Genomic DNA, 26,082 nt, shown 5'->3' on the forward strand with positions numbered 1-26,082 from the left:
ATCAACAATACCCTTGTTTAATCAAGAGCGTTCCAGCTTATCAAAACATTATTGTCATCTTTTAAGCAATCCTTCCTTTATTCTGCTTTATAATATTATCAATTCCAGTCATTTAACCATGAGAACCTTGTTCACATTAGGAATTTAGAAATCCTCGGTTTTCTAGAATTTTTATTCGTTGCAAAGCATCCTTATAAAGCCGTGATAATTAAATTACCTGTTATCAACAAACCGTGCTTCGTGTCTATGCTGTGTCTCTGAATGCTTATTTGAATTTTTTTTAAACGTTATCCTGAGTTTACGACGTCTTTCAAAACTTTGAAATAGAGCTTTATTCTTGACGAAGTGGTATCTAGGCTTTGCCAAATAAACACAGCCGCCCCTCTGAAAACATCTATGATTATACTTGAACCTGCCAAGTCTTGATATACTAAACTTGTTTTTTGAATATCAAAAGATGACCAGCGATGTATGACATTTGTTTTGTGCTAACAAACATTAATACTAAACATTCCACCCTCTCCTGCCTCATCTAAAATAAGTTGGTTAACATTAAAACCAGTTTGCACCAAGTCTTGAAACAGGTATAACAACGGAAGAGTTCATAAACAAGTTGCCGCGAAGACTTACATAATGGATTATTAACACGTCAAGACAACTTCTAAAGTAATAGCGGATAACGGGGATACATGTTTAGAGTCTAATTTAAGTTTGATTTCTGAGGAAGAAGATGTGGTTAGTTTGAAACAAAACAACGACGAAGTTTTTTACTTTGATTATTGTCCCTTGTTCATTCAGACGTGAAATAAGTTCTTCCTATCAAAACCAACAGCGAAATGTAATTTTTTCTTTTTTCAGTAAAAGATGAATGATAATTGAAAGTGCTTATTGAAATGTCATCTTGTTAAACTTTGTATCATTTATAACGCGATTGTTAATAACGATCATTTATAACGAGATTATTATCGCTTTCAACGCGATTGTTTCATAAAAAAATCAATTGCTTCTGAAACATTTTTATTGCTAAAATCATCTCTAAAGTTGAAGTATGTACTACTATATACAACGATTTGTGTATCTTTTTAAAGTTCGACTTGAGTATCGTTGCTACATTATTAATTTCTTTAGTAAATTTGCTTACAAATCAGGTTTGAAATTTTAGATAAGAAACAATCCAAAACTCTGTTTCCCTCCGTCACTCAGGGGACTAACTAATCATTGTAATGCTTTAAATTGGTGAGTGAAAAAATATAGTAAATTGAATTTGTTGCTGAGAAGATATTTCATTTTATAGTTAGTTATATCATTTTAAGCTTAAGGCTACTAGAAAAAGCATTTGGATTTCATTTTATAAACTAATATTTCAAAAATCACTGTCAAAAATGGATTGCAGCAAGCTTTCAGTTACCTTTCAGAAACCATGTTGTTAAAAGAGCCGCTCATACGTTCGAGGCTTACATAGGAAGAATGTTTATGTCACTAATTCTACCCTTGGTTTTATTTATGTTTATGACAATAATGAGATTTTGTACAAATATTGTGCTTTGATATTTGATGCTATGCATATAATACATGATTTTATTACAGTTCATAAAAGCTATGAACAACTGTTGCTTGAAAATTATTTGCTTTAGGCTTTATTGTTTTAAGGATGAAGGATTTATCGTTTCACAGAAGAAATGAAAGACCAAAGGAAAAGTTTATACCGTTTTTTATTTTATACAGTTTTGTTGGGTTGCATATATATATTTATATTACAAAACCTAATATCTTATAATCTACAATCATCATTAACTCATGAAAAACTACAAGATTGGGGTTTATTTCTAATTGAGAAAGCAGAGTTTATAGAATTTACACCATTTATTGAGGGCAGAGCTTACAAAAGCTTCATGCATGATGTTTCTAAATGGACGCTGCAATACTGGAAGTTAAACAAAGTTATCGAAGACAAATGTAGTTATAGAAATATTTCTGACGAATTATTGATAGGTAAGTCAACTTTAGTATTTATTTTTGACGTGTTTCTTGCTTTATTTGATATCGTGAGTTTTTTTAAAAGACCTTTTGTATTGATTGCTTAGTAACACAGTTTAGAGTCTCGTACGTAAATATCTATTCTAATAGTAAATGGTTATATTAATCTAGAGATTGTTGCATCATGTTAAGATCTTAACAACGTAATAACAGTAAATAAAATGTAAAAAAGAGAACTTACTTTTTTTAAAGTTGCAAACTATGAGAAATTTAGAAATTGTGGAAATGATACTTGAAAGATATTTGCTCTTTTTTTTTTATTGGTACAAGTAAGAAAGATGTATTGAATTGACTTGTATTCTACCATTTTAAATGTGTTTCAAAAATTCTTTGTGAACAAATTCTTGAAAACAAAAACAGATTGGTTTATATTCTAAACGTTAAAACATGGCAGTTTTTTTAATTTCAATCATTATAATACTCGATGAAGAGCCCGCTATTTAAATCCTTAATGGTTCATAAGCTTCATGAAGAGCCTTCAAACAAATTGTGATTTTCTAAACGTGACGATGTTTTACATTTTTTCATAGTTAACTTTTTTTTTATTCCAGCTTTTCTTTCGACACTTTTTCCAGCTTTTAACATATTTTACTTTTTAATATATCTAATATTTTATATTTTTTATATATTTGATTAATATGTCATAAAAGTATTTTGATGTTCTGAATAAAATGATACTCTAAACAAAAACAAAACTGGTTCACTTTAAAAATTTAAAACAAATTAGGAGCGGTTTTTCATTTGCAATAAAATTTTATTTTTTTGATTTGTAATTAAATCGTTGAAATATTGCATCAATGTTTTAATTAATTGGCTCTCTCTTAATTAATCAGCCCTGACTCTCTTAATTAATCAGCTCTGACGAATTTTGAAAAGGGTAGTAGCCGATCTCTTTTCCTGGACTTTTTTTTAAACATTTTTACACAGTAAGGATACAGCTTTCGTAACAGGTTCAGCAACTTAGTAATAGTTTAAAACTTCTTAATCCATTTTCGAAAATTCCAAGCGCGTTTCCGATAATAATTTGATATTTAATATTTAAGTAAAAACGTGGGTTTCTTTAAAATTTTGAATTAAAAGCGGGTTATTTTTGAAGAACAAAATAAATTTATAAATATACTTGAGAGTTCATTTTATTGGGTTTAAACAAAACACATTGCAAATTGGCCATTAAAATGCTTCCTTGTTAGAGGTGGATTAACTGTTCTTCTAATTATTCATAATTTTATTTGTCTCTAAAAAAATGAAGCGCTTTGAAAAAAAGTGAGTAGCATTTTAAAGTCTTACTGTTTGTCGCTAAAAATCTACTTTAAAACTGGAGTAGCTTAATAGTTGTTGGGATCCCATCAATTGCCAGCTCCCTTAAGTATCGATGAGATGTTCTTCCCCGCCTTCGTTTCTCAAATGCTCCACTTTTAGCTTTTCAAGGGGTCAATAAAGTTAACTTGATTTAAACCAAACTGCATCATGATCGTTCGGTTCCCGAACTATGGAAATGACTATTGATAACTCATAAGGTAATATCCCAAATCTGTACTCAATTAGATTATTTCTTCACAATAATTTTTAAATCACAAATGCTTTTCGAAAATACATTTTCTGAATATTCAAGAGTAAAAAAACACAAATTTAATCAACTTATTCATCATTGTGCAGGTTGTGCAAAAAGGAAGATTAAATCAAAAAGGAATGAAAAGAATAACTGAAGAATAACTGAAGAGCCAAGCGACTCAGTATTTGATGAAGATTGAGTAGGAATTTTAATGACAAGTCTTTAAAATTGAAAATTGTAATAATGAGAAAAATTGAATTTTTTTTATAACTCAAATTGGAAATTTAATGAAAAAAAATTGGATTGATTTTGGATTATCGGTTTCTTATATGGTTCTGATACTGATAGAACCGATGGAGGTTAGTTATTTAAACTTTTATCAACCAAGGAACTGAGTCGGGTCGGGTATTCAAATTTTAAAATGCCCACTGAAATCAGTCCTATCGGGTGATATTCGATCTGGTAATATAGCCAAGAAGATTGTTATCATTTCTCTAAGTTTGTGGCAGCTATTTTGTAAAAGACTATCACGCTTATTTTGTAAAAGACTATCACGCTTATTACAACATCTGGATTTTAACTGGTTTGTATAAATTTTGTAAAAGACTATCACGCTTATTACAACATCTGGATTTTAACTGGTTTGTATAAGAACTAAAATCAAGATCATCTCTACCCGCTCGATCACACTGCCACTATCTTTATCTCCAAGTAGCTTTGCATGAAGTAAATGTCTTCTATTTATGTTAAAACGCGAAAAAGAAAATGTATTCAAAAAACTGACTTGGTTTTTATATTCCGTTTTTGTTTTTATCTACAAAAAAATACTTCTTTCAGTGTTGCATTTGTCTTCGCTAAAATGAAAATAAAAAAGGTTCAATGATTTTTCTTCAAAATTATATAACATCTAGCTTTAGCAATTTTTTCAAAATGATTTCAAAGTAAATGTTTTCTGTTTGGGGCCATAACTAAGGGTTGTCTCACCCATAACAAAATTGGAAGAAAAAAAATTTACCATTTACGTTATATCTTACAATTTATTTTTTAATCAAGAATTTCTTAAACTGAGAATTACCTTTTGTGGATTAGTTTGATTCCACTTTTTAGTTCTCTCCCCCCACCCCCTATTCAAGATCGGTTGTTAGTTTTTTTTTTTTGTAGTTATAGAGATAAACGGATTTAAACGTTAAACGAAGTAATTTTAATTTTTCAGTAATAACGTTACCTTTTTGAAACAACAAGTTTGAAGACCACTTTCGAATCCGTTTCTTCAACGCTATATTCATCACACGGAGTATCTTTAAGTGTTTTAAATTCTTGAGTTAACTCGTCAAACTTTTGAGAATCTTTGGTTTTAGACTCAGTGTATAATAATATATCATCGCACAGGAGTTCTTTCTTCTATGAAAAATAAAAGTCATCAAAAAACAATTAGTTAAAGTTTTGATGGACACCAGTTTATTCATATTAACTTTTTTTATTCGTTCCCAGCTTATTTAATAACTTTTTCTTTTTTGAACAGAATTAATTTTAAGTCTCAAATCACTTTTCTTCTATTTTAAACCTGTTGCTCCCCGTTGATCTTCACATTTTCTATGCATCCTGAAACTTGAGCGTTTTTTGCTAAAAATAAGTCATAGAAGCCAGCCGATCGCGATGGCCTACAATTGCAATTCCCACTAGAAATATTACTTTGTGCATTGCATGAAGTAACTGCTATTTTATTTGATTGCATGAGAGGTCTTGATTTCCCAAAGTTAACTCCAGGATAATCAATGTAAGTGAAGTCTTCGCTTACTGTTTTGATTGGTTTTTCTAAATGTAGTTTATCTATAACCACAGGTGTAAGAAATCTACTGGAAACAGCTGAAACGCGCAAGTTTTCTTGCATAACTTTTTCCATTTTTATTAAGACATCTTGAATAGAGCTTACTAAAAAGTAAAAAAGAAGACTCCACACTTCATTTTGTTGATTTTTACAATGCAATGTCACAGTGTTGTCAATAACCAGTCTTTTGATTTTTCTTTCTTTTTCTACCAAATATTTAATGAGAAAGTTTTGTATGGCTTTGTGGTTTTATTTAAAGAAAGATTTTCCGAAAACATTTACATTTTATATCCTTTTTTAATTTAAAACAGCACGCAGTAATAAACGCTAAAATGATCCTCCTCCGCCAAGTTTTAAACGCTAAAACGATCCTCCTCCGCCAAGTCTGGGTGATTTCAATATTAGGTATAATTATTGAGTTTCATTTGAATGTAAATCAAGATACTTGATGCAAATGATGAGATGATGCTTCAAGATATTTGTTGCAGATGATGAGATGATGCTTTGCCATAATCAAGTTAATCATAAAAGTTCCATCCTCAATTTTTGGCTCTTTATTTGTTAGCAGTCACAAATTTATTCCTTTGAAGATTTTTTTAAGCTAGAGCCTTGTTTGGGAGGTGGCCGATCATGCAAATACTCTTTTTTTTTTTATTCTCGAGACCTTTTTGTAGCGTTTTAAACAAAAATACAGCAAGTATTCCTATAATAGAGGTTAAAAACTTTGTTTGAATTATTTCCAAAAATATTAAGAGGTAACCTTGTACAGGTTTAGTCCTAAATTTTTTAACCGTCCGTTATTTTTTTAAAGTCTTTTAATTTTATTATTTGTCTAGTATTTAAAAAAAAATTTCTTCACACAACAAAGCATATTTTTTACCAGTAGCACTTATAAATGTGCTTCACTTGACTTGCCTAAAAAATGCTATGAAGTTAATTGTGAAAAGTTATTAAAATTAAGTTGGCTGAAAGTTTGCTTTCAATAAATGTTACACAAAATTTATTAAAAATAGAAAGTCAAACCGTTAAATAATAAAATTTAGATGCATCAAATAGAATCCGTATTTTTAGATGCTTCCAACAGTAGTCTGGTACAACACTACAAATATCTTGGCCTTCCTCGTCCGCTGCCCCTGCTTCCAACCTCTTCCAAAGCTATTTAAACCATGTATGAACTTATACACAATAAGCGATCTTATACACAATAAATTTATACATCAAATCTAAAAACCGTTTTGTAGATGCGCTCATTAAGCAAAACACCGGAACCGTTTCGTTAACAAGTAAATAATAACAAATGAAAATCCAAATATTTAGATTTTTATTTGTTTTCACAAATGAAAATCCAATTGAAAATTATATGTCATATTTCCTTTTGTGCAATTATATTGGGTTGTATATTTCTTTTGCAACAGGTAATAAGTTATAATCCATTATTATCATTTGCTCATGAACAGAAACAAGAGTTGCGTTTGTCTAGAAAAAAAAAATCGGAGCTCAAAGATTTTGCATCAGCTATAGAGGGCGGAGCTTGCAAAAGCTTCGTGTATGATGTTTCTGAGTGGACGTTGCAATATCAAAAGTTAAACGAGACCGTAGAACTGCAAAAGAACTGCAAAAATATTTCTGAAGAGTTCTTAAAAAGTGGGACAATTATCATTTTTTGCGAATTGTTTCTCGTTTTAATTGCTATAAAGCTTTTATTATTAAAAAACTTTTCGCGTCTATTGCTTAGGTAACACTGTTAAGCGTATTATACATAAAAATGGTACAAGCGAAAACCGTGGGTGCACTAAACATACAGTTCAATGCAACGAAAGCGCACACTTCAACTTCATCGTCAATAAAAGAGTGAACACTCCACCCTGTTGCAGAGAAAAGCTGCTAGAGTTGTTAAATCACTTCTCACAAGAGTTGCAAAGACTGCATGTGTCCCATATGTTGGCATTCGGAGCCGTGTTAGGATGGGCGCGAAACGGTAAAATGATACCTTACGATCGAGACATTGATTTGATTGTTGATATAGAGTTTTGGAATACTACATTATTTTTTAAGATTTTAAAAGAACTGGAAATAAGATACGAGCACAAATCAGTTTTCATGGACAATGGCAAAAAGTTATGGATAAGTTATAGCGCAATCAATCAAAACAAGATTGATGTATGGCCCTTCGAAGTTATAAGAAGAAGTGGAATAAGTCCGGCGGTAAGCATACCACATTCGGAATGGAAACTGCAACCGTTAGAAAATCTTTTTCCAGAGCGCTATGTGAGCTTTGATAACGTGTGGACTTACGTACCTCGAGATCCCAAGAGCTACTTGAACATTTTGTATAAGAATTGGAAACCTGAGTTGGATTGCTCTTACATAGAGGAAGGAAAATGCAGTGAAAGACCTCTTAACGACTTTGAACTTGGTTTAGTAAAGCGCTCTACGGTGGTTATTTTTGTTTTATTTGTTATTTTGATTATATTGAGTTGTCCATGGTTAGTTTTGTAGACATGTCCTCGTTTGATTTAATGTTAATTCAGTTTAGGATATCAATTAAAGAAACTATCGTTTTTTAGCAAGATGTTTTGACAGAAATGAAAGTGCGAAGGGGGCAAATTTTGTTTGCAATTATATTTACAGATTCTTAGGGGTAATCTCTTTTCAAGGCAGACCTTTGTTCTTTGCAATTTTCAAACTATTTTAAGCACAGGTCTGCTTTGAAATTGCATTATAAGTTAAAACTAATTCTTGCATAAAATAGATTGCGAACTTTGAAGATATGAATGTTAAAAATAGCAGAGAGTTGCAAACTGGTTGCAAAAATGGCGTCAGCTTTTTCGTCTAAAAAATTAAAAAGTAGGAGATAAAATATTGTCAGATAGAAATTCTAGTCAAGTTCATAAATTCAAATCAAGTTCATAAATTCAAATCAAGTTCATAAATTTAAGTCAAGTTTATATAAATATACTACTTGATCTTTTAAATATTAAATTTAGTAACCTCTTTTTATAAATTTTAGTGAAACTTTCGAAAATTTATAACTTTTAGTGCCAATTGGCACTAAAAGGGACTGACAAGATCCTATGATCCTCTCGTTTTACCTCAACATTTTCTCAAATTAAGATTGTGTAATTTTCTTATGCTTGACCTGGAAATTTTAAAAAAATGTCAAGATATAAAACTAGTTTAGCAAGTATCGGGTGCAAGAGATTCATTCATTTGAAGATTCATTCAAGAGATTCATTCATGTTTTCACTCATAAGAACAACTAAAGATAGAGAATCGGCATTAATTTTTTAATATCTTTCATTTACTTCTAAAGAAAATGACCTTGCATTTTTGAAGAAAAAACCTAGTATGAAGATATTTAAACCTTTAGTAAGGGCAAAAGAGCGTTTTTCTCTAACATCAATTTAGAATACTTGACAAAGGATTTTTTACTCACCGTTAATTCATTTAGTTGCATTTAATAAATTAACTATTATTGTAATTTATTACATGCAGCCTGAATACAATTTTCTGTCACTAAATCAAATTCCAGTCCTTCTTTAGAAAAGTACATTAATTAGAATAACCCTTAAAACTCCCTTCCCCAATGAGGATGTCCTCAATTTTAAATTTTAACCGCTCTCCCTCATTTTTCCTCCAAAGAGAAATCCTGGTTGCACTATTATATCAAAGCAATAGTTCTTCAATTATAGATTTGAAGTTTTCTGAAACATCAAGTTTTAGCGTATTCAACTGTAGCTATTGGTTACACCTATTACAAGAACTAAAAGAGCATTTACAGTTGTAATTTTTACATTTAAAGTCAATGGTATTGAGCCATTAGCAGCAATTCGGCATTAATCACTAAGAGTTCAGTTGTTGCTGAAAATTTGATGTGGTCTTTGATTTGCTTCTGTTCTTGAAGTTCTCACTCTTTGGGATCTACCTCCATAAATTTCCGGGAACAAACTAAAAATACTTCAAAGCTATGTTAAGTTTTTTCAAAATAGCTTTGAATCTTTTTTGTACTCAAGTGTTTAAAAAATACTTTTTTTGTACTTGAAAGCTGAATTCATTTTAAAAAGTTCTAGGAGCCTTTAATTAAAACTGTTATTTGGCATTTCTTTCTTCTGACAATTACAGAAGCGTCAATGAACGCAAGCATAAGTAAAGAGATGCGATGTTTAGTTTAAGTAAGCGGGTGAAGATAGGACCTTACCTGGATAAAATTAGCCTGTTGATTTGGATGCTGATGTACCAGGTAAGGTCTAATTAGAATGGTACTACCCTTTTTAATTTTTAATTTAACGTTTCAGTGGAGATAGCAAAGACATTATTCCTCATAGAGTTGATTTACCTGCATAGAAAATATCTTCGCTTGAGTGAGTAAATTTACAAAGTTTTTATAATAATATATGTATAGTAATAGTTCCAATTTTAAGAGTAAGTTTTATCAAAATAGTTTAATTTGATGAAACTGATTTTTACCCTTCATGAGTATTTGGCCTAAAAACACAATCCCTTCTATTACTTTTTCTGTTAGCAATCCTGGACTCCATTTCCCTTGATAGCGCTTCTCCATTAAAGAAATTTTCTTATGAAACCTCTCGTCTTGTTAGTCACATACAGCGCCCAAACTAGCAGGAAAAAAAATCCAGATGAGAGTTTAGCATATGTATTTTTAAGGAACTATTACAACCAAAGCTTTTAAATTTATTTATTAAGTCTTTGTAATTTTTCGCTTAATGGTTCGCTAAAAAGTTTTGGACAACATTCACAAAACATTTCCAGACAGGTTTTTCTTGATCATTCAGTTTTTTTTTAAAAACTTTTATCCTTCATTAGTATTTGTGGACATAAAAACACTTCCTCTTTAATTTTTACCCCGGGCGTAGGCGTAGCTTTTACAAGATTTTTTATCAGGATGAGCTTTATGTGTAACAGTGGTAAAAGTATTTCATTAGGGTTCACTAAAGGATCAGTTTTAAAGATTTTATGGCCTGGAGTAAGCGATTCATGTTTTGCTCACACTTTCTTTATGTAGTAACCTTTTTTCTCTCTCCTGTCCCATTCGCAAATAAAACAGCAAAATTTTGTATAACTAAGCTGTAATCCAAGCAAAAGTGTAATGACTTTAAAACTACCACAAATTTTCCAAGCATGTTCACTGTGTTTAAATTTTTCTAGAACAAATCTCATGTTTTTTAAAGTCTCTTTCATATCAAAACCATGAGCAACTGGCACTGAAGGAAGTTTTTTTTCGCTATGCAGCAACATTGCCTTTATACTAGTTTTTACGGAGTCTGTGAACAATCACCAGTTACTTGAATCATATTCAATATTTAATAAATTTTCACAAAAGAAACGTTTTTACAATGGAAAAGTAAGGCTTTTATTTTATCCTCACGATGTCAAAAATCAGAAATTTTTGTATCAAGAGAAAGTAAATTCCAATCTTTAATCCTCAGAACCTAAAAGCTCTATTTTTTTTTTTTGACGGATTCAAATCACGTACTAAACAATTTAAATCACTTTGTGCCAGGAAGTGTGGTTCTTTTAAAGTTGAAAGTTCATGACTTAGGTCACGAAGTTAGAGCAAGTTCCGGGCTAGAATTCCGACTTTCTGGTAATATGAAGGCTTTGGCACAGACAGTTTGACACTATGCAGGATGGATCTGTCTGCCGAAGATAAGTTTGGATACTGGATATTGTTTGGACTAGGCTGAAATGCCTTTTATTTGAGTAAAACAAAAATAACAATTACATGATCCTTTGGTTCTGTTCAAATTATTGGTATAGCAAATGACAAATGGCTAGAATCTTGTTTACCCCAACCCAACAGGAGTCTCACACGTTACACAACATTCGTATAAACTCAGGGTTTACCTTGATACCGTACAGGAAATCCAAAATATTCTTAATCGAACTGTTCAATTAATGGTGTGAAGTTTCGATGCTAAGATTTAAAAGTTATTTATCCACACACTTAACAAAAACTGATGGGGTTGTTAGAACATGTTCGTCGCATAAGATGGAACTAAAATAAATAAAATGTAAGTTAATTGAATAGTTATACAGCTGCCTAAATGAAGTTATTCAAACAAAGATGCGTCAGAAATGAATATATAGCTGTCAAAAAAAACTGGATGTGATTGAAACAAAATTATTATATATTTTTAATAAGGGTACACCAACATAAAGAAAAATTTTCCCAAAGTTCGTGTGACAAAAACAGTGTTTACCAGTTGTTGTTTTTTTTGAAATTGCCTTCTTTCTAATCGTCTCATGTAGAGGACCTTCATTTACATATTTAAGAATCTCCTTTAACCTTTTTTTCAAAAACAGTTCCCATTTCCTTTTAACTTCAATTGATATTCCCTATAAAGGTATATTTACCGTGGCACTTGATAAATTGTTGCTATAATTTTACCCTTATAACTAATAATGATAATTCATTAATTTTCAACATTTTCATTCATTAATGCATTATAGTCTAACTTTGCTTTACTCTTCCACCCAATTCACAAATAGTACCAACATCAACAGTTTCTAGCTCAGGTTTGTCTTTATGTGCATCGCATCAATAAAGTTTCGTCCCCACTCTTCCTTTGTCCCTCGCCTCTTCCATCAAACGTCCATCAAGACGATTTAATATTAGCTATGTAAATAAAGCATGCGATTTCTGCCATATTTGTGATTTAAAATACTTGTATTTTGGTTGCAAAATAGGAGATCAGGACAAAACATGAGTGCTACACACATACTCTTTATTATGTGGATTGATACTTGTCTAATGGGTAAATGGTAAAAAATTCTGTTTTTGCAGAAGACTGTTTTCCATCACAAACTATATAATAAATAAAAAATTCGTACGTGTAAACGAGGCACATTAGCTCACATGGCAAACGTGCCTTGTGTGTGCAGGGTTAACCTTCTTTATCGCCATATTTAGAATCAAAATGATTTTTTGTTAACCCATTAATAGATACAGTGAAACGTTTTAAGTTAAAATAATGCTTAGATTTTAAACTTCAAATACAATACATACCTAAAGCATTGCTGTTGATGACTAGTGAAAAAAAAACACATCAAACAAGTTGTTCAAAATTTTTTCAACTTATCCGAAAACGATGTAAAAGACGCTGCAATATCAACTGTGCTTAGTAAGAATAAGTTTTACTATTGTGGAAAGCTGAAAATTATGAAACTTTTCGTTTACCGGTGAATTAGAATAAAATAATCCTGATTAAAATAACTAGTCTAAAGAAAAATACCTGTCACAAATACGCTGAACACTTCCCACATGCACGCCACACATCGATACATGTCCAGTACTGACATCGTGCGAGCTCAGGAGAGTGGATAACGGTATCAGCGCTGTTGTGCTTACGACATTTATTCTTCTGATTTTGCTTAATGTTAGTGTTGATGAGCTCAGAATATTTGCTCAATGTCAGCGCATTTAAAAATTAACATTTCATAATTGTTAATTCTCGTTAAAATATCTTCAAATCTTTGGTCACTTTTAACTAGTTAAATTTGACAATCCTTAGAGAGAAGATCAGAACATTAAACTAAAGCTCAACAGTTATAAAGAAAACCTCATAAAAGTTCATCTAGTGTGCATCTTAATCACACTTATTCAGACTATAGAAACTATTTTCTTGAAATCTCTAATCAACACAAAGTCGTTATAATTTTGAATAACTTTTAAAATTGTATCGGAAGTCTGCTTTAACTCTCACAAATGTGGATAAATCTACAAGCTTTTTCACTTCTGCTTCCCCTACAGCTTCTGCAAAATCCTAACAGAAGTTAAACGAAAATATAGTACTAGGGTGAATTTGGCCGCCTGGATGACTTTTTAAACTCTCTGTATTCATTATCAATTCAAAAAAATGATAATTGAGAAATAAACAAAAAAAGCAACAAAACTTACTAATACTTTCTTATGCTTTAAATAGTTTCTTTGTGAGTTGGCGATTGAGTGACTTTGTGAGTTGGCCATTAAGTGACTTTGTGAGTTGGCCATTGAGTGACTTTTGCCACCGTTTGTGATTTTGTTTCTCTGTAAATTTTTCTTTTGCCATTTTGTTTTTGTTCTCAGAAAAAACTTTTCTGTTCATCAGGAAAAAAAAAATTATTAAATGTTTTGTTGTTTTATTTATTTTACAGTTGTTTTTTTGTTGTTTTTTTTATTGATAAACTAATGAACACAGTGTGATTATAAAGTAGACCCACCCCTTTTTCAAAAAATGAGCTGAAAAAGTATTCCGACGATCTTTGAACTTTGAGTTTTGTAATTTCTTGAAGTAAATTATTGGAAATGTAGAAAATTTGAACTGAATAAGGAAACCAAAAACTATTCCTGTTGGAAATTCGGTGAACAACAAAGTGACTTTTTGTTAATTGTAACCGACGATGATTAAATTTATCATTGTTAAATTTTGAATGTTGACAATGAACTTTTTTACTTTCTATTCTACCAATCCTTTTAGAACTTCTAATAAAGATTACACATCCGCACCCACTTTCGTTATAACAATTCCGTTATATACCCCAATAAATATGTCAGGATGAGGCATTGACCAACTTTTAAACATCAAAAACTTTCCTTCTATGATTCTAGAAGAAAGTTATATAAGAGAAGACGTTTTTAAAGCGATAGAGGATTGCAGATGACAGATTTTTTGAAGGTTTTGGCATTGATTTAATATCAAGTAATTCTAAGCAGATAAATGGTGAAGGTGTCCTATCTTATTCAATTAAAGCTTAGAAACTAATTTATTTTTTCTTTTCTAGATTCTTTGTATACTTGCATATACTTTGCTGAACCACGTGTCATTAAAATCAGTAAAGACCTAGAAAAAACTTAGATTAATTTCATATAAACATACAGCTTTGTATACTTTGTCTAATTGCGAAAAAATAGAACAGCTGCATGATTTTTTTTTTTTTTCTAACCTTGGGATTGGCTTAAAATTCCAAGTAGAATCGAAAGTTTATGCAACTGCTTCAACGAAAGTTTACAAGAACCGAAAGTTTACACAAATGAAAAACAGATATTTGTTTTACTTTCCCTCGTTATAAAAGCCCAGAAAATTTATTTTTTATATCAGAAAGCAAACTTATAATCTCTTACGCAAGAAAGAGGTAACATATTTCTCTCATATTAACGCAAGCCGATTGTTTTTTATAGAAGATATGGAGTGGAAGAGTTTGTTTTTTTGGATTGCAATTGCATCGGAAATATGTGATGTTTTAGGTACGCTTATGTAGAATTCTTCATTTTCATTGTTAAGAGTCTAAGTTACTGATCTCTATAATAGTTAGATACTGCATCTCTGTTTATGGAATGAAGCTAAAAAAAACTTAGTGGTTATATTAGGAGGGTCCCTTAGGCAAATTGATAACCCTTTTTTTGTAATCATGGAACTCTCTAATTTACCACCGGCTGAGAATCATTGGCTTCAAAAACATGCAAAATTTTGGTTGTTCCACCCAGTTATAATGTAATTAGTGGCTCTAAATTTATCGAAGCGTATATCTAATGGTTGTTTGAAAGTTTTAAAACATTTTAAAGCTTGCAATCAAACTTCTACAACAATATTTTATAAATAATTGTATTACCTTGTAGTGAAAAGAAAATGAATAACCTAACTTTATTAGTGCGAAATTTAATAAAATTTGCACTGTTGCAACTACGCTGCAAAGATTTTCTTAATTGAAACAACACTCAAACTTTAAAGTCAAAAAAATGAAGAGCTTTTCAGTGCTTGCATAAAGGAATCTTAAGCTTACTTTAAAGCTACTGCTACAAAACTTAAAATGAAATTACGTCATCAAAGCAAACTAAAAATTGCACTAAAATAACTTTTTTAAATGAAAATAAACTTTTAAAATGAAAATCTTGATAATTTTTTTGGATTATAAAGCCAGTAGAATGTAAAACCTACTTAAAAACACCAAAAATTTTGTAAATTACAATTGTCAGATATTTTGTTGATTACACTCTTTCTCAGATATATTTTTTTAAATTACACTCCATCTCTTGTATTATCCGTACTCTAGCCTCGCCAGTGTGTGGATTCAAAGTGTAGCTAGTAAAAGTCTTAGTTAACATTAAAGAAGAGTGAAAAATGCAAAAAAATACACAGTAGTTCGTGGTTCCTTGTAACAAAATTTATGCCATAAAAATAAATTTAAAAGTAGTAATAATTATTAAATTTTCTAACCATGTTTTTGCGCGGCCTTTCTCTGACCTTCAGCATAAAAAATAAATTCAGCTAAATCATCTGTAACAAAGCACATGAAGACAATCTAGAAACATTACTGACGGTATAATCAAGTCTACACTCATACTAACTATCGTTTTTTACTTAAGTTATGATTTGTATGTGTGATGCTCTATCAGTTTAAAGCTATTAATAGTTTCCAAAATGGCCAAAATACCTTTGATTTTCTATATCAATTATTGATTCTGCTTCAGGCATCAAATATCAAGAAAATTTGAATATCTACCTCAAATACTATGAGATGATTTAGCTTTAACATTAAACCAAACAATACTTCACAAACTTAACATTTGATTAGTTACAATATTCATAAAGAGCTCACAAAATTTAAATTTGTAGCCTGTCATCTTTAGCATACAAGCTTAACTTAGATTTTCTCCTTAGTAACTGAAAAATGTTCACATGTATTTAACAATTGCCCAATTTTAACTAAATAAACATTTGGTCCTTAATAACAACATGCTTTTAAATCAAATCCCTTAATTGTAACTCATTTACCTTAAGAAGACAAATCAGCTACTCTAAGGTTCTATCTAATTTAGTTTTCATCAAATGTTGTTTGTTCCATCACAATCAATTACTCTTTCTTCATTAGTATTTATGTTTTTCTTCATTAATTTAATAAAATAATTAAAATATTCAACATACTTAATGGTGTTATATAACCTAAATAATATTTGGTCCTTGGACCAGAGATGCATGCTCTTCACTGATCATTGTGGCATATAACTTTTTTTCTTCTTTTCATTTGAATTCTTATTTTTTCATACATTTGATACTTCATGTCTGATGTAGTTTTCAATCTCATCTGATAGAGAATCCTTTGCTTTACTTATACTTAACACATCAATATCTTTATAATTACCACAGTGCCACATGACAATGTATTTGTTGGCATTGTTTCCATCAATCTATTAGTTTCAATTTTTTGTTCTCTTGTTTCTCTTTGATTTAAATTATGGCAAAGTCCACATTTATTAATTTGTATCAAACAAAATTTTTGCTGTATAGAAACTCTTTCTGCAAAAGAACTCTTTTTTTTTTTTCACAAGAGCATCTTTAAAATACTTGTATTCAACAGTTCCAAATAATTGTGAATTTACCTCACTTAATTCAGTTTTAATTGTTTTAGGTCATTTCTTCTTTTATAAAATAGCTTCAAAAAGTTACATCTGTCATACTTATGGTTGACAACCAAAGTCTAGTTTTAAGCAACAACTAGTCTAGTTTTAAGTTTTTCCTCAGACTACATATGATATATTTGAAACAGTGTAAAGGTGTCAAGTGAGGAAGTAGTACAACTATAATGGATTTTTACTTAACTCTAAATCTCTCAAATGTGGTAATTTTTTACTTAAATTACTTTACTTATAGGCACTTCCACCTATCAGAAACAAGGCTGTTATGAAGAACATATTGGTGGGATAATTATATTTAATGATAGATACAACATTGATTGGTGGCAGTTTCCAGCATATGTGCAAAAGTATTAAACTATATTTCTCTTAGTATTGAAAGTATTGCTTATGCATAATATATATAGTATGTGTAGTATACCTATTTTTCATGTGTAATTTTATAGATATAAAAATAATTATAACAAAACATTTTCCAAACTCTATATAGTTGGTAAAATCTACAATAAGCTGTTGTTTGTAAAACTCTATTTGTTTAAGATTACACAGTTAGTATTAAATATTACACAGTTTTTTTCTTTTATCAAAGCCTTACAAAAAAATGTGAATTGGAAGCTAAAAAGAGACATTATTCATATTTTTCAATCCGATTTTATGGTATTTGTGTTGGATTAAATGTTACTAATATTGGAAAACACAAAAGCAATTGTAAAGATACTGCTTACAAACCGTGTGATGACTTATCTACTGCTGATTGTGTAGGTGCAGAATGGAGTGATTATGTTTATTTAGTTGGTGAGTTTAATTTTAAAAGGGTATTAGAATATATGAATATATATTTATAAAATTTGAGTTTAAATTTTTTATTATCATGAATTTATTGAACAAAAATTAACATTAAAAACAGAAATGTAAAATTTTCAAAAATAAAGTTTTATAAAGGAACAAAATAAACTCAATACTTGGTTAAAAAATTGTTTATATCAGTTACTTCTGTAACTAGTGTAAAATACTAGAACAATTTTAAGGTCACATAAGTTTAAAGTAACAAATGACTTTATAAAAGTATACTTTAACAATGAATTTATGAAATATTTATCCAAAAAATACATATATAAATGACATTTTTACATCAGATCTTGCATAGTAATTTGTCATTTTTATTTAAAATGATAGACCTGATATAAAAAAAACCACTAGAACTATTCTTGGTTCTCTTCTTGGTCTTTTTTTTAAACTTATTTAAATTGCTCTAAAAATTTAGGACTTTTACTGTTTCTATTTCAAAACTACTGTTAAAAAAGTCTTCTAACAACAATTTATTAAATTTAACAGGAAAAAAAAAACCAAGTTTGCAAATTCAGAATTTTTTTTCAAACAATATTTTTAGCAATTGATATAAGGTTGATTTATATACAAGGCTGTTTTTGTTAGTTTTTCTTTTTTTAAAAAAAAAGAAAAGGAAGAAAAAAGGTTGAATAATAATCAAACCTAGGAATGTCAGCTCTGATATGTATGAGTTAATAGTAAAAAAATAACTAAAAACAAAAAGTTAGTGTTTTATAAAAGTGTTTATTTTTTATGTATCTTTTTCATATTTCTGAAACTCATTCAAAATAAAAAGTAGAAATAAAGGACCTCAAACTCACTACTAGTTACATTATCCACTCTAAGGATTGAAGTATTTAAAACAAAAACATTTTGCATTGCAATCATTCCTAGGACAAAATGGAGGATATGGTAAATGGAGTGATTGGGGACCCTGCAGTGTTACATGTGGTAATGGTTTCTCTGAAAGAAGAAGAGAATGTGATAGTCCTGTTAAATTAGGAAATGGAAAACCATGCACTGTTCTCGGACCAAGAACTGAAACAAGTTTATGCACAAGACCATCATGTGGAAATGGTATGATCAAATAAATTCTATATATTCCATAAGTTAGTACAATGACTTTATACTGCAGTAGAGATAAAATCACAGCTCATCTAGATTGATTTTTTTTCACCTTATAAATTTTTTTGTTTGTTTTGTATTTGAAAACATAAATACTTTACTCTTTTTCTGCTCAATACCAGATGGTGGTTTCGGTGAGTGGTCAGATTTCAGTATCTGCTCAGCTACATGCGGAGGAGGTGTACAGATTAGAACTCGTGATTGTAATAATCCAAAACCTGTAAATGGGAGCAAAGACTGCATTGGAGTAAAAGAAGAAACACGTGGCTGCAAAAATGATTTTTGTCTTGGTATGCTTGTTTTCATGAAAATTGTATTTTAAATAAAATGCATTTTAAGTAAATAGGGGTATTAAATGAATGTTTGAGGAATAATTTTTAACACAAAAAGAATCTATTTCAGGCACAGATGGTGTCACAAAAGCTCAAGCACTTGTTGATGGATTTTTAAAATCTTTTTATAATTCAACAAATCCTGGAAAACCTGTATCAGGTAAGTCACTAAACAATGATATAAATATTTTTGTTGTTGAAAACATAAAAACAAACAGTACAAAAGATTGAAGACAGTGTTTCACTTCATGCTTAAATGCAATTATAAGAAACTTTCACTGTTAGTATTGTGCATTCATCTTATCTAATATTGACTGCATATTAATATTTTTATTGTGTAGGTAAATTCATGAAAGCAATCTTCAAGATTCAGGAAGCTGTTGCTGCTGAGTTTACTTCAGTTGATCCAACATCTCGTAAACCTGTAGAGGTTCTATTAAAAGAGTTAGAGGAGTTCCTATTAAAAGCTGCAGAAGGCGGATCCATTGATTTTGCACGAGTCACACTTGGAAAGGCTTTATTCAACTTTATGAAAGTAAAATAATATTTATTATGAACATATCAAAATAGCTTTTAAGGCATTTAAAGATATAAAAATCATTATTAAAAGTTCAAAAAAAGATTTATAAGCAAAATACTTTTCTTTTTTTTTTTATTTACTTCTATAGAAAGAAATCGCTAATGGACTCCCTATGGATGATATGAGTAAAGCATCAGAAGGTTATTTAAAATGGGTCAAGTCTCAAGTTGGAGAAGATAAGTTTTCTCGGATCATCTCTAGTCAAGGTGCCAGTACTTTGATGTTTGTGATGGATACAACTGGATCTATGTCTGATGAAATCAATGCTGCAAAAGGAATTGCAAAGTCTATAATTGACATAACTAGGGAGTTTCCTGTTGATTACATACTTTCACCATTTAATGATCCTGGTAAATATTGTTAGAGTTTCTTACATTCCATTACTTTGAAATTAATTACTTTAATGATTGCTTAAAAATAGGCAAAATGCTTGTGTTGCAAATATTTCTCTTCTCTAAATAGAAGCAAATCCCAGATGCAAAAATTTACATCTTTTCTTTGATCAGGTGTTGGACCAGTTGTTTATAAAAGTGAAAAGCAGCGTGCAGAAGTCATATCTGCAATCACCAATCTTCGCATAGATGGTGGTGGTGATTGTCCTGAACTAGCATTTGCTGGTATGTTAAATGCTTTTACTAAAGGACCCCAATATGGTAGCCCAATGTTTGTGTACACTGATGCCAGTGCAAAAGATGATTCAAGATCAAATATTAATGCATTAAAAGCTGTAGCATCCTCTTATTCCTCACCAATTACTTTTTTTGCAAATCTTGATGGCTGTGGATCAGGAATTGATAGTTTTAAAGAAATAGCATCATATACATCTGGTACATTTGTTTGTTTGTTTTTTTGTTTATTTTATTATGTTTTTTTAATGAATTGAATTCTTTTCTTTATTGGGTTTTTTTTTGAGTTCTTTGATTTCTTTTGTATAAATATGTTAACCTAAAGTTGACCTTATTTAGGTCAAGTTTTTCCGCTAAAAAATGACAAGGAAATATTAAGTTTTACAGAATTTGTGAAAACTAGTTTACAACAAGACACAGTAATTGTAACAGGAGAAACAATACATAGCAGAGTTACTAGGCAATTAGCAGAAATAAGTCATGATTTTGTTGTTGATGAGGGGATTGAAATGATCATTGTATCTGTTTTAACTAATGTTGAAAATGCAGTTGGCCTGGTCAAGTTACAATATCAAGATGGCTCACTTTTGTCACCTACTATAACTACTTCAATGGCTCAGATTTACCAAGTATCCAAATCTAGAAAAAGTTTATTTGGTAAATGGACTATTACCTTTCCATCAAACTCAGTGAACTACAAATACAGTGTGCAAGCTGTATCACATGATCCTATTGAATTTGCCTACTCCTTTATTTATCAGCAGAATCCCTTGAAGAACAGCCCTGCATATACTTTCAGCAATCCTATCAAAGGTTGTTTTTTTTTTTTTTTTCAATCGTGATTAAAAACTTATTTGACAAAAAAAATTTCATTTACTTAAAAAACTTTACTCCATTGATAACTAACATATTCTAATTTTATTATTATTATTATTATTATTATTATTATTATTATTATTATTATTATTATTATTATTATTATTATTATTATTATTAATATTATTATTATTATTAATATTATTATTATTATTAATATTATTATTATTAATATTATTATTATTATTATTATTATTATTATTATTATTATTATTATTATTATTATTATTATTATTATTATTATTATTATTATTATTAATTATCTTTATTGTTAATTTATTATTAACTTTTAGATCAAGAAAATGATATGATTATACGAGTGAAAGGGGAAAATGTTGACTTATCAACTCTGAATTGTCAAATTGTAGATTTAAAAGGAAGCACACTTTTAAATTTATCTTTAAATAAGCGGGATAACAACATGTTCTCTGCCAAACTTCTACCTCCACATTTACCATTTAAAGTGAGATGCTATGGTAAGGACTTTTTTACTTATGACCATCTTATCTTATAACTTTCTTTTGAGTATTTCCTATTAGTATCTTGTCCCTTTTTCAGGAAAAATTTAATCAACTAGGAGTTAAGAAAATTTAACAAACATTTGGAGTTTTGAGCAAAAAATTCAATCAATCACACTTTTTTCAATCAAGTAAAATTTGAATACTTTTGAGTTTTCAGTGCACTCATCACTTGCTTACATCATTTGCTTACATCACTTGCTTACATCACTTGTATCAATAATAAAAAACAATATTAATGTACTTGCAATAGTAATAACATCTTCTGGATATTCTTCGGAATTTTGAAAACAATCGATTTGGTTCGTTTTGATTTTTTTTTTATAAAAGGATACAGCAATAAACATGGTTGTGCACATCACACCATAAAACTACAGTGGTTTGCATAAATATAGTCACTAGTTTTTTTATGGAAAATTTTTGTTTTTTTCAAAATTATCTTTGAAACTAACAAATTAATACGATTAAAAGCGTATTACATGTGTTAATTGATTCTCTATCGAATGGTATATAATTCGAACTCGTTAGGTTAACCAGTCTTGAGTAATTGTTAATTCAATTAGAACATACCTGTATTTCTAATGTAGCAAAAATATAGAGTCAACTAAAACGACTTAAGTTGAAATACCTCAACGAAATTTTATCCGAACGATCTTAAATTTGGTAGTTAATTTCTTTCAAACTATATAAACGTTCTTGTGAAAATAAAATTAAGTTATCATTTTTATATCTTGAGTTATTCGCCTTGGTAATTATTTGGTAAAGTAAAAAGACAAAAATGGGCAAAAAAGCTGTTTCAGACAACGTACGATGGCAAGTTGTAGGTCTGCTAAAAGATAAAACAAAAAGCCAACGAGAAATAGCTCGAATGTGTAATGTTTCGCTTAAATGTGTACAAACAACGTTGAAAAACCACGAGCTACATAATGATGTCAAAGATTTACCAAGGCTTTGTAGGCCTTTAAAGCTAACTTCAAAAGACCAAAGTTATCTCTATCGAAGGTTAGACAAGACTCTAAAATTTCTTACCGCGAACTTGCTGAAGGGTTCACAAATACGCCTGCTAACGTTAGTGTTAGTAGATGGACTGTACGAAGATGCCTGAATAAGAAAAGCTTAGACTGCTATGTCGCTGCTCAAAAACCACTTTTGCGTGTCTCAGATCGCCTAAAATGATTAAAGTGGTGTAGAGAAAGACTTTACTGATCTGTAGAAAACTGGGCCAAAGTCATTTTCAGCGACGAATCCAATTTTGAGGTGATAAATCGCAAATTAAGATTAATCATCAAGAGGCTGGCTGGTGAAAAGTTCAAAGAGCATTTTTGTGTACCAAGGATACAAGGCGGAGGAGGATCAGTCAGAATATGGGGAGGCTTCTACCATAAAGGAACAGGGTCATACAACATTTATAACGGCAGAGTTAACCAGTGCAACTACAAAGAGACCCTTGAAGGTAAACTTTTGCCAACAGCTAGAGCTTTTAATTGAAGACGACAACAATGGATTTTTCAGCACGATGGCGCAACAGCTCACACTGCAATCTCGGTTAAAGAGTGGCTTGATCGGAAAAACATTACGGTCATGCCTTGGCCAGCTCGTTCTCCAGATCTAAATCCTATCGAGAACATTTGGGCTTGGATAGTAAAGAGATTGGTCAAAAAGACCATAGCTCACTAGCTATGGGCGTAATTACAGCAGGCCTTAGAAAAGCTTTGGAAAGAATTTCCAAGAGAATTATGCATTCGACTAGTTGAATCTAAGCCTAGACGTGTTCGCGCATGTATGAAAGATCATAGTGCGCATACAAAGTACTAAAATGCACCCTGACTCTATATTTTTGCTCTGTTTTTTTGTAGTTTTTTTTTTAACAGTTGTGTATATTTCTCATAAAAAAGTATCTTAAATTTTTTTTTTTTTTTTGAAAAAATTTTTTTTTCTTATTTTGTTTATAAAACCACTGTTAATAAAATTTAAAACAATCTAAATTATTAACTTTTTTGTTTGCTTTAAATTTTAAAAAAAACATTAAAAAAATCATAGTAAAAGTCAACTGACTTTATTTTTATGCAACCCACTGTATAACTTTAAGGATTAAATAGTGACTTAACTTTAGGTCTCCTTTTTTATATATCATAAAGTTTCGACCGCTCTTTTTTGGGCATATTTTAAATTTATAAAAAACAAGGCTTTATTCTTGAAAAGTCACATGCATTTTAGATGATATTTAATTATATATCATAAAAATATTTATGGTAGGTTATGCTAGTGTAACCTACTTGTCTATATATATATATATATATATATATATATATATATATATATATATATATATATATATATATATATATATATATATATATATATATATATATATATATATATATATATATATATATATATATATATATATATGTAACCTACTTGTCTTACTAAAAATGTTTATTTGTTTAGGTTGTTGAATTTAAAACCCAAAATGAGTTTTTAGTTTTAATAAAGAGCCTTTGTTTTTCCACTAAAGGTCGTACTACAAACGGATCTCTTTTTGAACGTTTATCTCTTGAAGTTTCTACAGCGAAATCTGCTTTCATGATTCCCATCTTTGCTGGAAATATGTTTACTGCGTCATTATCTACTATTGTTGATGTTCAAATAATGGTATTCAATTTCGGTGCAGAAGAATCTATTACTTTTAGTGTGAAATCAAGTCATGGAAGTGTTTCATTGGTAAAGCAAACTTTGTCAGTTCGAAGGAGCACCTTTTTACAGTTTAAATATAATGCACCGAGTAATTCAAATTTAATTGGAGCAACAGAGAGAATAACGGTCAGTGCGCAGCGCGATGTTACTAAAGAAGAATTTTCTACCTCTTTTAATATATTACTTGTTTAAACAACTTTAGTTTAAATCAAATTCTTGATGTTTATTAAATCTTGTTTGATTTTATCCTGTACTGTGCACACTTGTTAACCTCTAATACTAGTAATGTAGTTAGCCTGTGATATTTTTATATGAAAAAGAAACGTTTTCAGAACTGTCTTTTATGAAGCAAACTAAGTTGCCAGCTGCATTGGATAGTTAGGTCTAGGTATATCATAAATCGTAATAACCTTATTACTGATGTATTAAATCAGCAATTATAAGAATAAGTTTCAAATTAAAATGTTCAATTAAGATCAACTCTTCTCGAATAATTTTTGCATATTTGCATATATTGTCATCGATTTTTACAAATCAAACCATGATTGGTGGCCCTTTTGAAGTAAATTTCTTACGTTTTAAAAAGAGATCGCCCGTAGTACTTAAAAAAAACTTAAAGTTCTTTCAGAAAATAATTTTCTTCTTGAACAAAATTATTTACATCACACGCCTATACTTTTAATGAATATCGGTGTTTGGTTTTTCATTTTTTAATGAATAACAACGAAAAAAGTACCAACTTCTAGAATCAGTGATTTGAAATCGGATTTAAAATATTTTATGTAATTAGGTATACAAAGTTACAAGATTCCAGAAGAAAAGAAAAAAAAGAATACCTCGCATACATTATGCTTTTTTAGATCATACTTTCAAGCTAGAACAGAATTGTTAATCGATTAAATCTGTTAAACTTATTTTTTACCATATATTTAAATAAATTATGCATGTTAATGTTCACGCATAAACGAATTTATGTATGAAAGTTTACTTGATAAACCAAAAATTTTTCTGTTTGAAGCGCATAAAGAGTTCACTTTAACAAACTTCAAAAATTTCGATTTATTTTGAAAAACTTTATAGAAGTTAGTACTTTATTTGCTAATATTCGTTACAAGCCAAAGGTTGATGCTTAGAGTTAGTAATGCTAAATATTGCTAATTATTCTAATTATTAGTTTTATCACTTCCTTTAAAAGTAATTAGCGTTAAAAATTGGAGAGGGGCTTTTTTTTCGCCCTGATATAGTTCAGGGTAAAAATTAGAGTAGGCAAAATGTCTTCTTTCTGGTAAGTTGTCGTGACCCGCTCGTTTTATTGGCGCTCAACTTGTACTGTAAAGTTTCTCGCGTTCGGTCAAATTTTTACGAGTTTAATCATCCAGTTTTTCGAGGCTATGGAACTCACTTGGCTCTAAAGTGTTCTCCTTGAATTACTACCTTGCTAAATTTAAATGACGGTAACTAGGTATCTTTGTGTCTTCGTTATCTTTCTATTAACCCAATCCATTTGAGTAGCACTAGGTAACTGTATGTAGATGACATGCATATATATATATATATATATATATATATATATATATATATATATATATATATATATATATATATATATATATATATATATATATATATATATATATATATATATACACATATACATATACACAGGATGTTCG

The 26,082-nt window shown here is 29.8% G+C and overlaps 3 protein-coding genes across 7 annotated transcripts; 2 read left to right on the top strand and 1 right to left on the bottom strand.

Moving 5' to 3' along the window:
• The first annotated feature begins 1,505 nt into the window (after positions 1-1,505).
• On the top strand, positions 1,506-7,970 carry LOC149878490 (ribitol 5-phosphate transferase FKRP-like). Of its 3 annotated transcripts, XM_090072729.1 has the most exons (3): positions 1,511-1,992; positions 7,153-7,395; positions 7,473-7,970. In XM_090072729.1, the coding sequence occupies exons 1-3, from the start codon at positions 1,680-1,682 to the stop codon at positions 7,550-7,552; spliced, it is 636 nt and encodes a 211-aa protein (XP_089928855.1). In that variant the 5' UTR covers positions 1,511-1,679; the 3' UTR covers positions 7,553-7,970. The 3 variants fall into 3 exon arrangements, with proteins under 3 accessions (XP_089928853.1, XP_089928855.1, XP_089928854.1); XM_090072727.1 differs by having other exon boundaries at positions 1,506-1,992; positions 7,153-7,970; XM_090072728.1 differs by lacking the exon at positions 1,511-1,992 and adding an exon at positions 4,912-7,061 and having other exon boundaries at positions 7,153-7,970.
• On the bottom strand, positions 4,374-6,421 carry LOC149878491 (uncharacterized). Its single transcript, XM_090072730.1, has 3 exons — positions 5,154-6,421; positions 4,815-4,990; positions 4,374-4,443 (listed from the first exon to the last, which is right to left on the bottom strand). The coding sequence occupies exons 1-3, from the start codon at positions 5,490-5,492 to the stop codon at positions 4,404-4,406; spliced, it is 555 nt and encodes a 184-aa protein (XP_089928856.1). The 5' UTR covers positions 5,493-6,421; the 3' UTR covers positions 4,374-4,403.
• Positions 7,971-14,387: 6,417 nt separating the features above from the next.
• LOC145193423 (von Willebrand factor A domain-containing protein 7-like) lies at positions 14,388-24,740 on the top strand. 3 transcript variants are annotated; one of them, XR_016447562.1, is made up of 12 exons: positions 14,388-14,661; positions 17,066-17,177; positions 17,417-17,622; positions 18,550-18,732; positions 18,903-19,070; positions 19,183-19,272; positions 19,454-19,647; positions 19,781-20,042; positions 20,155-20,519; positions 20,658-21,131; positions 21,488-21,670; positions 24,231-24,740. XR_016447562.1 is itself a non-coding variant. In XM_090072725.1 (12 exons), exons 1-12 carry the CDS (start codon positions 14,601-14,603, stop codon positions 24,599-24,601), a joined length of 2,625 nt encoding a protein of 874 aa, XP_089928851.1. In that variant the 5' UTR covers positions 14,388-14,600; the 3' UTR covers positions 24,602-24,740. The 3 variants fall into 3 exon arrangements, 2 of the variants coding, with proteins under 2 accessions (XP_089928851.1, XP_089928852.1); XM_090072725.1 differs by having other exon boundaries at positions 20,199-20,519; XM_090072726.1 differs by lacking the exon at positions 14,388-14,661 and adding an exon at positions 15,504-15,734 and having other exon boundaries at positions 20,199-20,519.
• The last annotated feature ends 1,342 nt before the right edge of the window (positions 24,741-26,082 follow it).

The sequence above is a fragment of the Hydra viridissima genome, unplaced genomic scaffold (genome assembly GCF_058129835.1).
Source record: "Hydra viridissima isolate aposymbiotic clone 2 unplaced genomic scaffold, HvirCarnegie_v1 scaffold_15, whole genome shotgun sequence".
Lineage (NCBI taxonomy): Eukaryota > Metazoa > Cnidaria > Hydrozoa > Anthoathecata > Hydridae > Hydra > Hydra viridissima.

Coding starts and splice junctions, on each gene's coding strand:
- LOC149878490 (XM_090072727.1), top strand. CDS start 1,680: ATGAAAGACCAAAGGAAAAGTTTATACCGTTTTTTATTTTATACAGTT. Junction 1,993..7,152: donor TTCTGACGAATTATTGATAG/GTAAGTCAACTT, acceptor TCTATTGCTTAG/GTAACACTGTTAAGCGTATT.
- LOC149878491 (XM_090072730.1), bottom strand. CDS start 5,492: ATGGAAAAAGTTATGCAAGAAAACTTGCGCGTTTCAGCTGTTTCCAGT. Junction 4,991..5,153: donor AGATCAACGGGGAGCAACAG/GTTTAAAATAGA, acceptor TATTTTTCATAG/AAGAAAGAACTCCTGTGCGA. Junction 4,444..4,814: donor AAACTTGTTGTTTCAAAAAG/GTAACGTTATTA, acceptor TTTTCATTTTAG/CGAAGACAAATGCAACACTG.
- LOC145193423 (XM_090072725.1), top strand. CDS start 14,601: ATGGAGTGGAAGAGTTTGTTTTTTTGGATTGCAATTGCATCGGAAATA. Junction 14,662..17,065: donor GGAAATATGTGATGTTTTAG/GTACGCTTATGT, acceptor CTTTACTTATAG/GCACTTCCACCTATCAGAAA. Junction 17,623..18,549: donor TGATTATGTTTATTTAGTTG/GTGAGTTTAATT, acceptor AATCATTCCTAG/GACAAAATGGAGGATATGGT.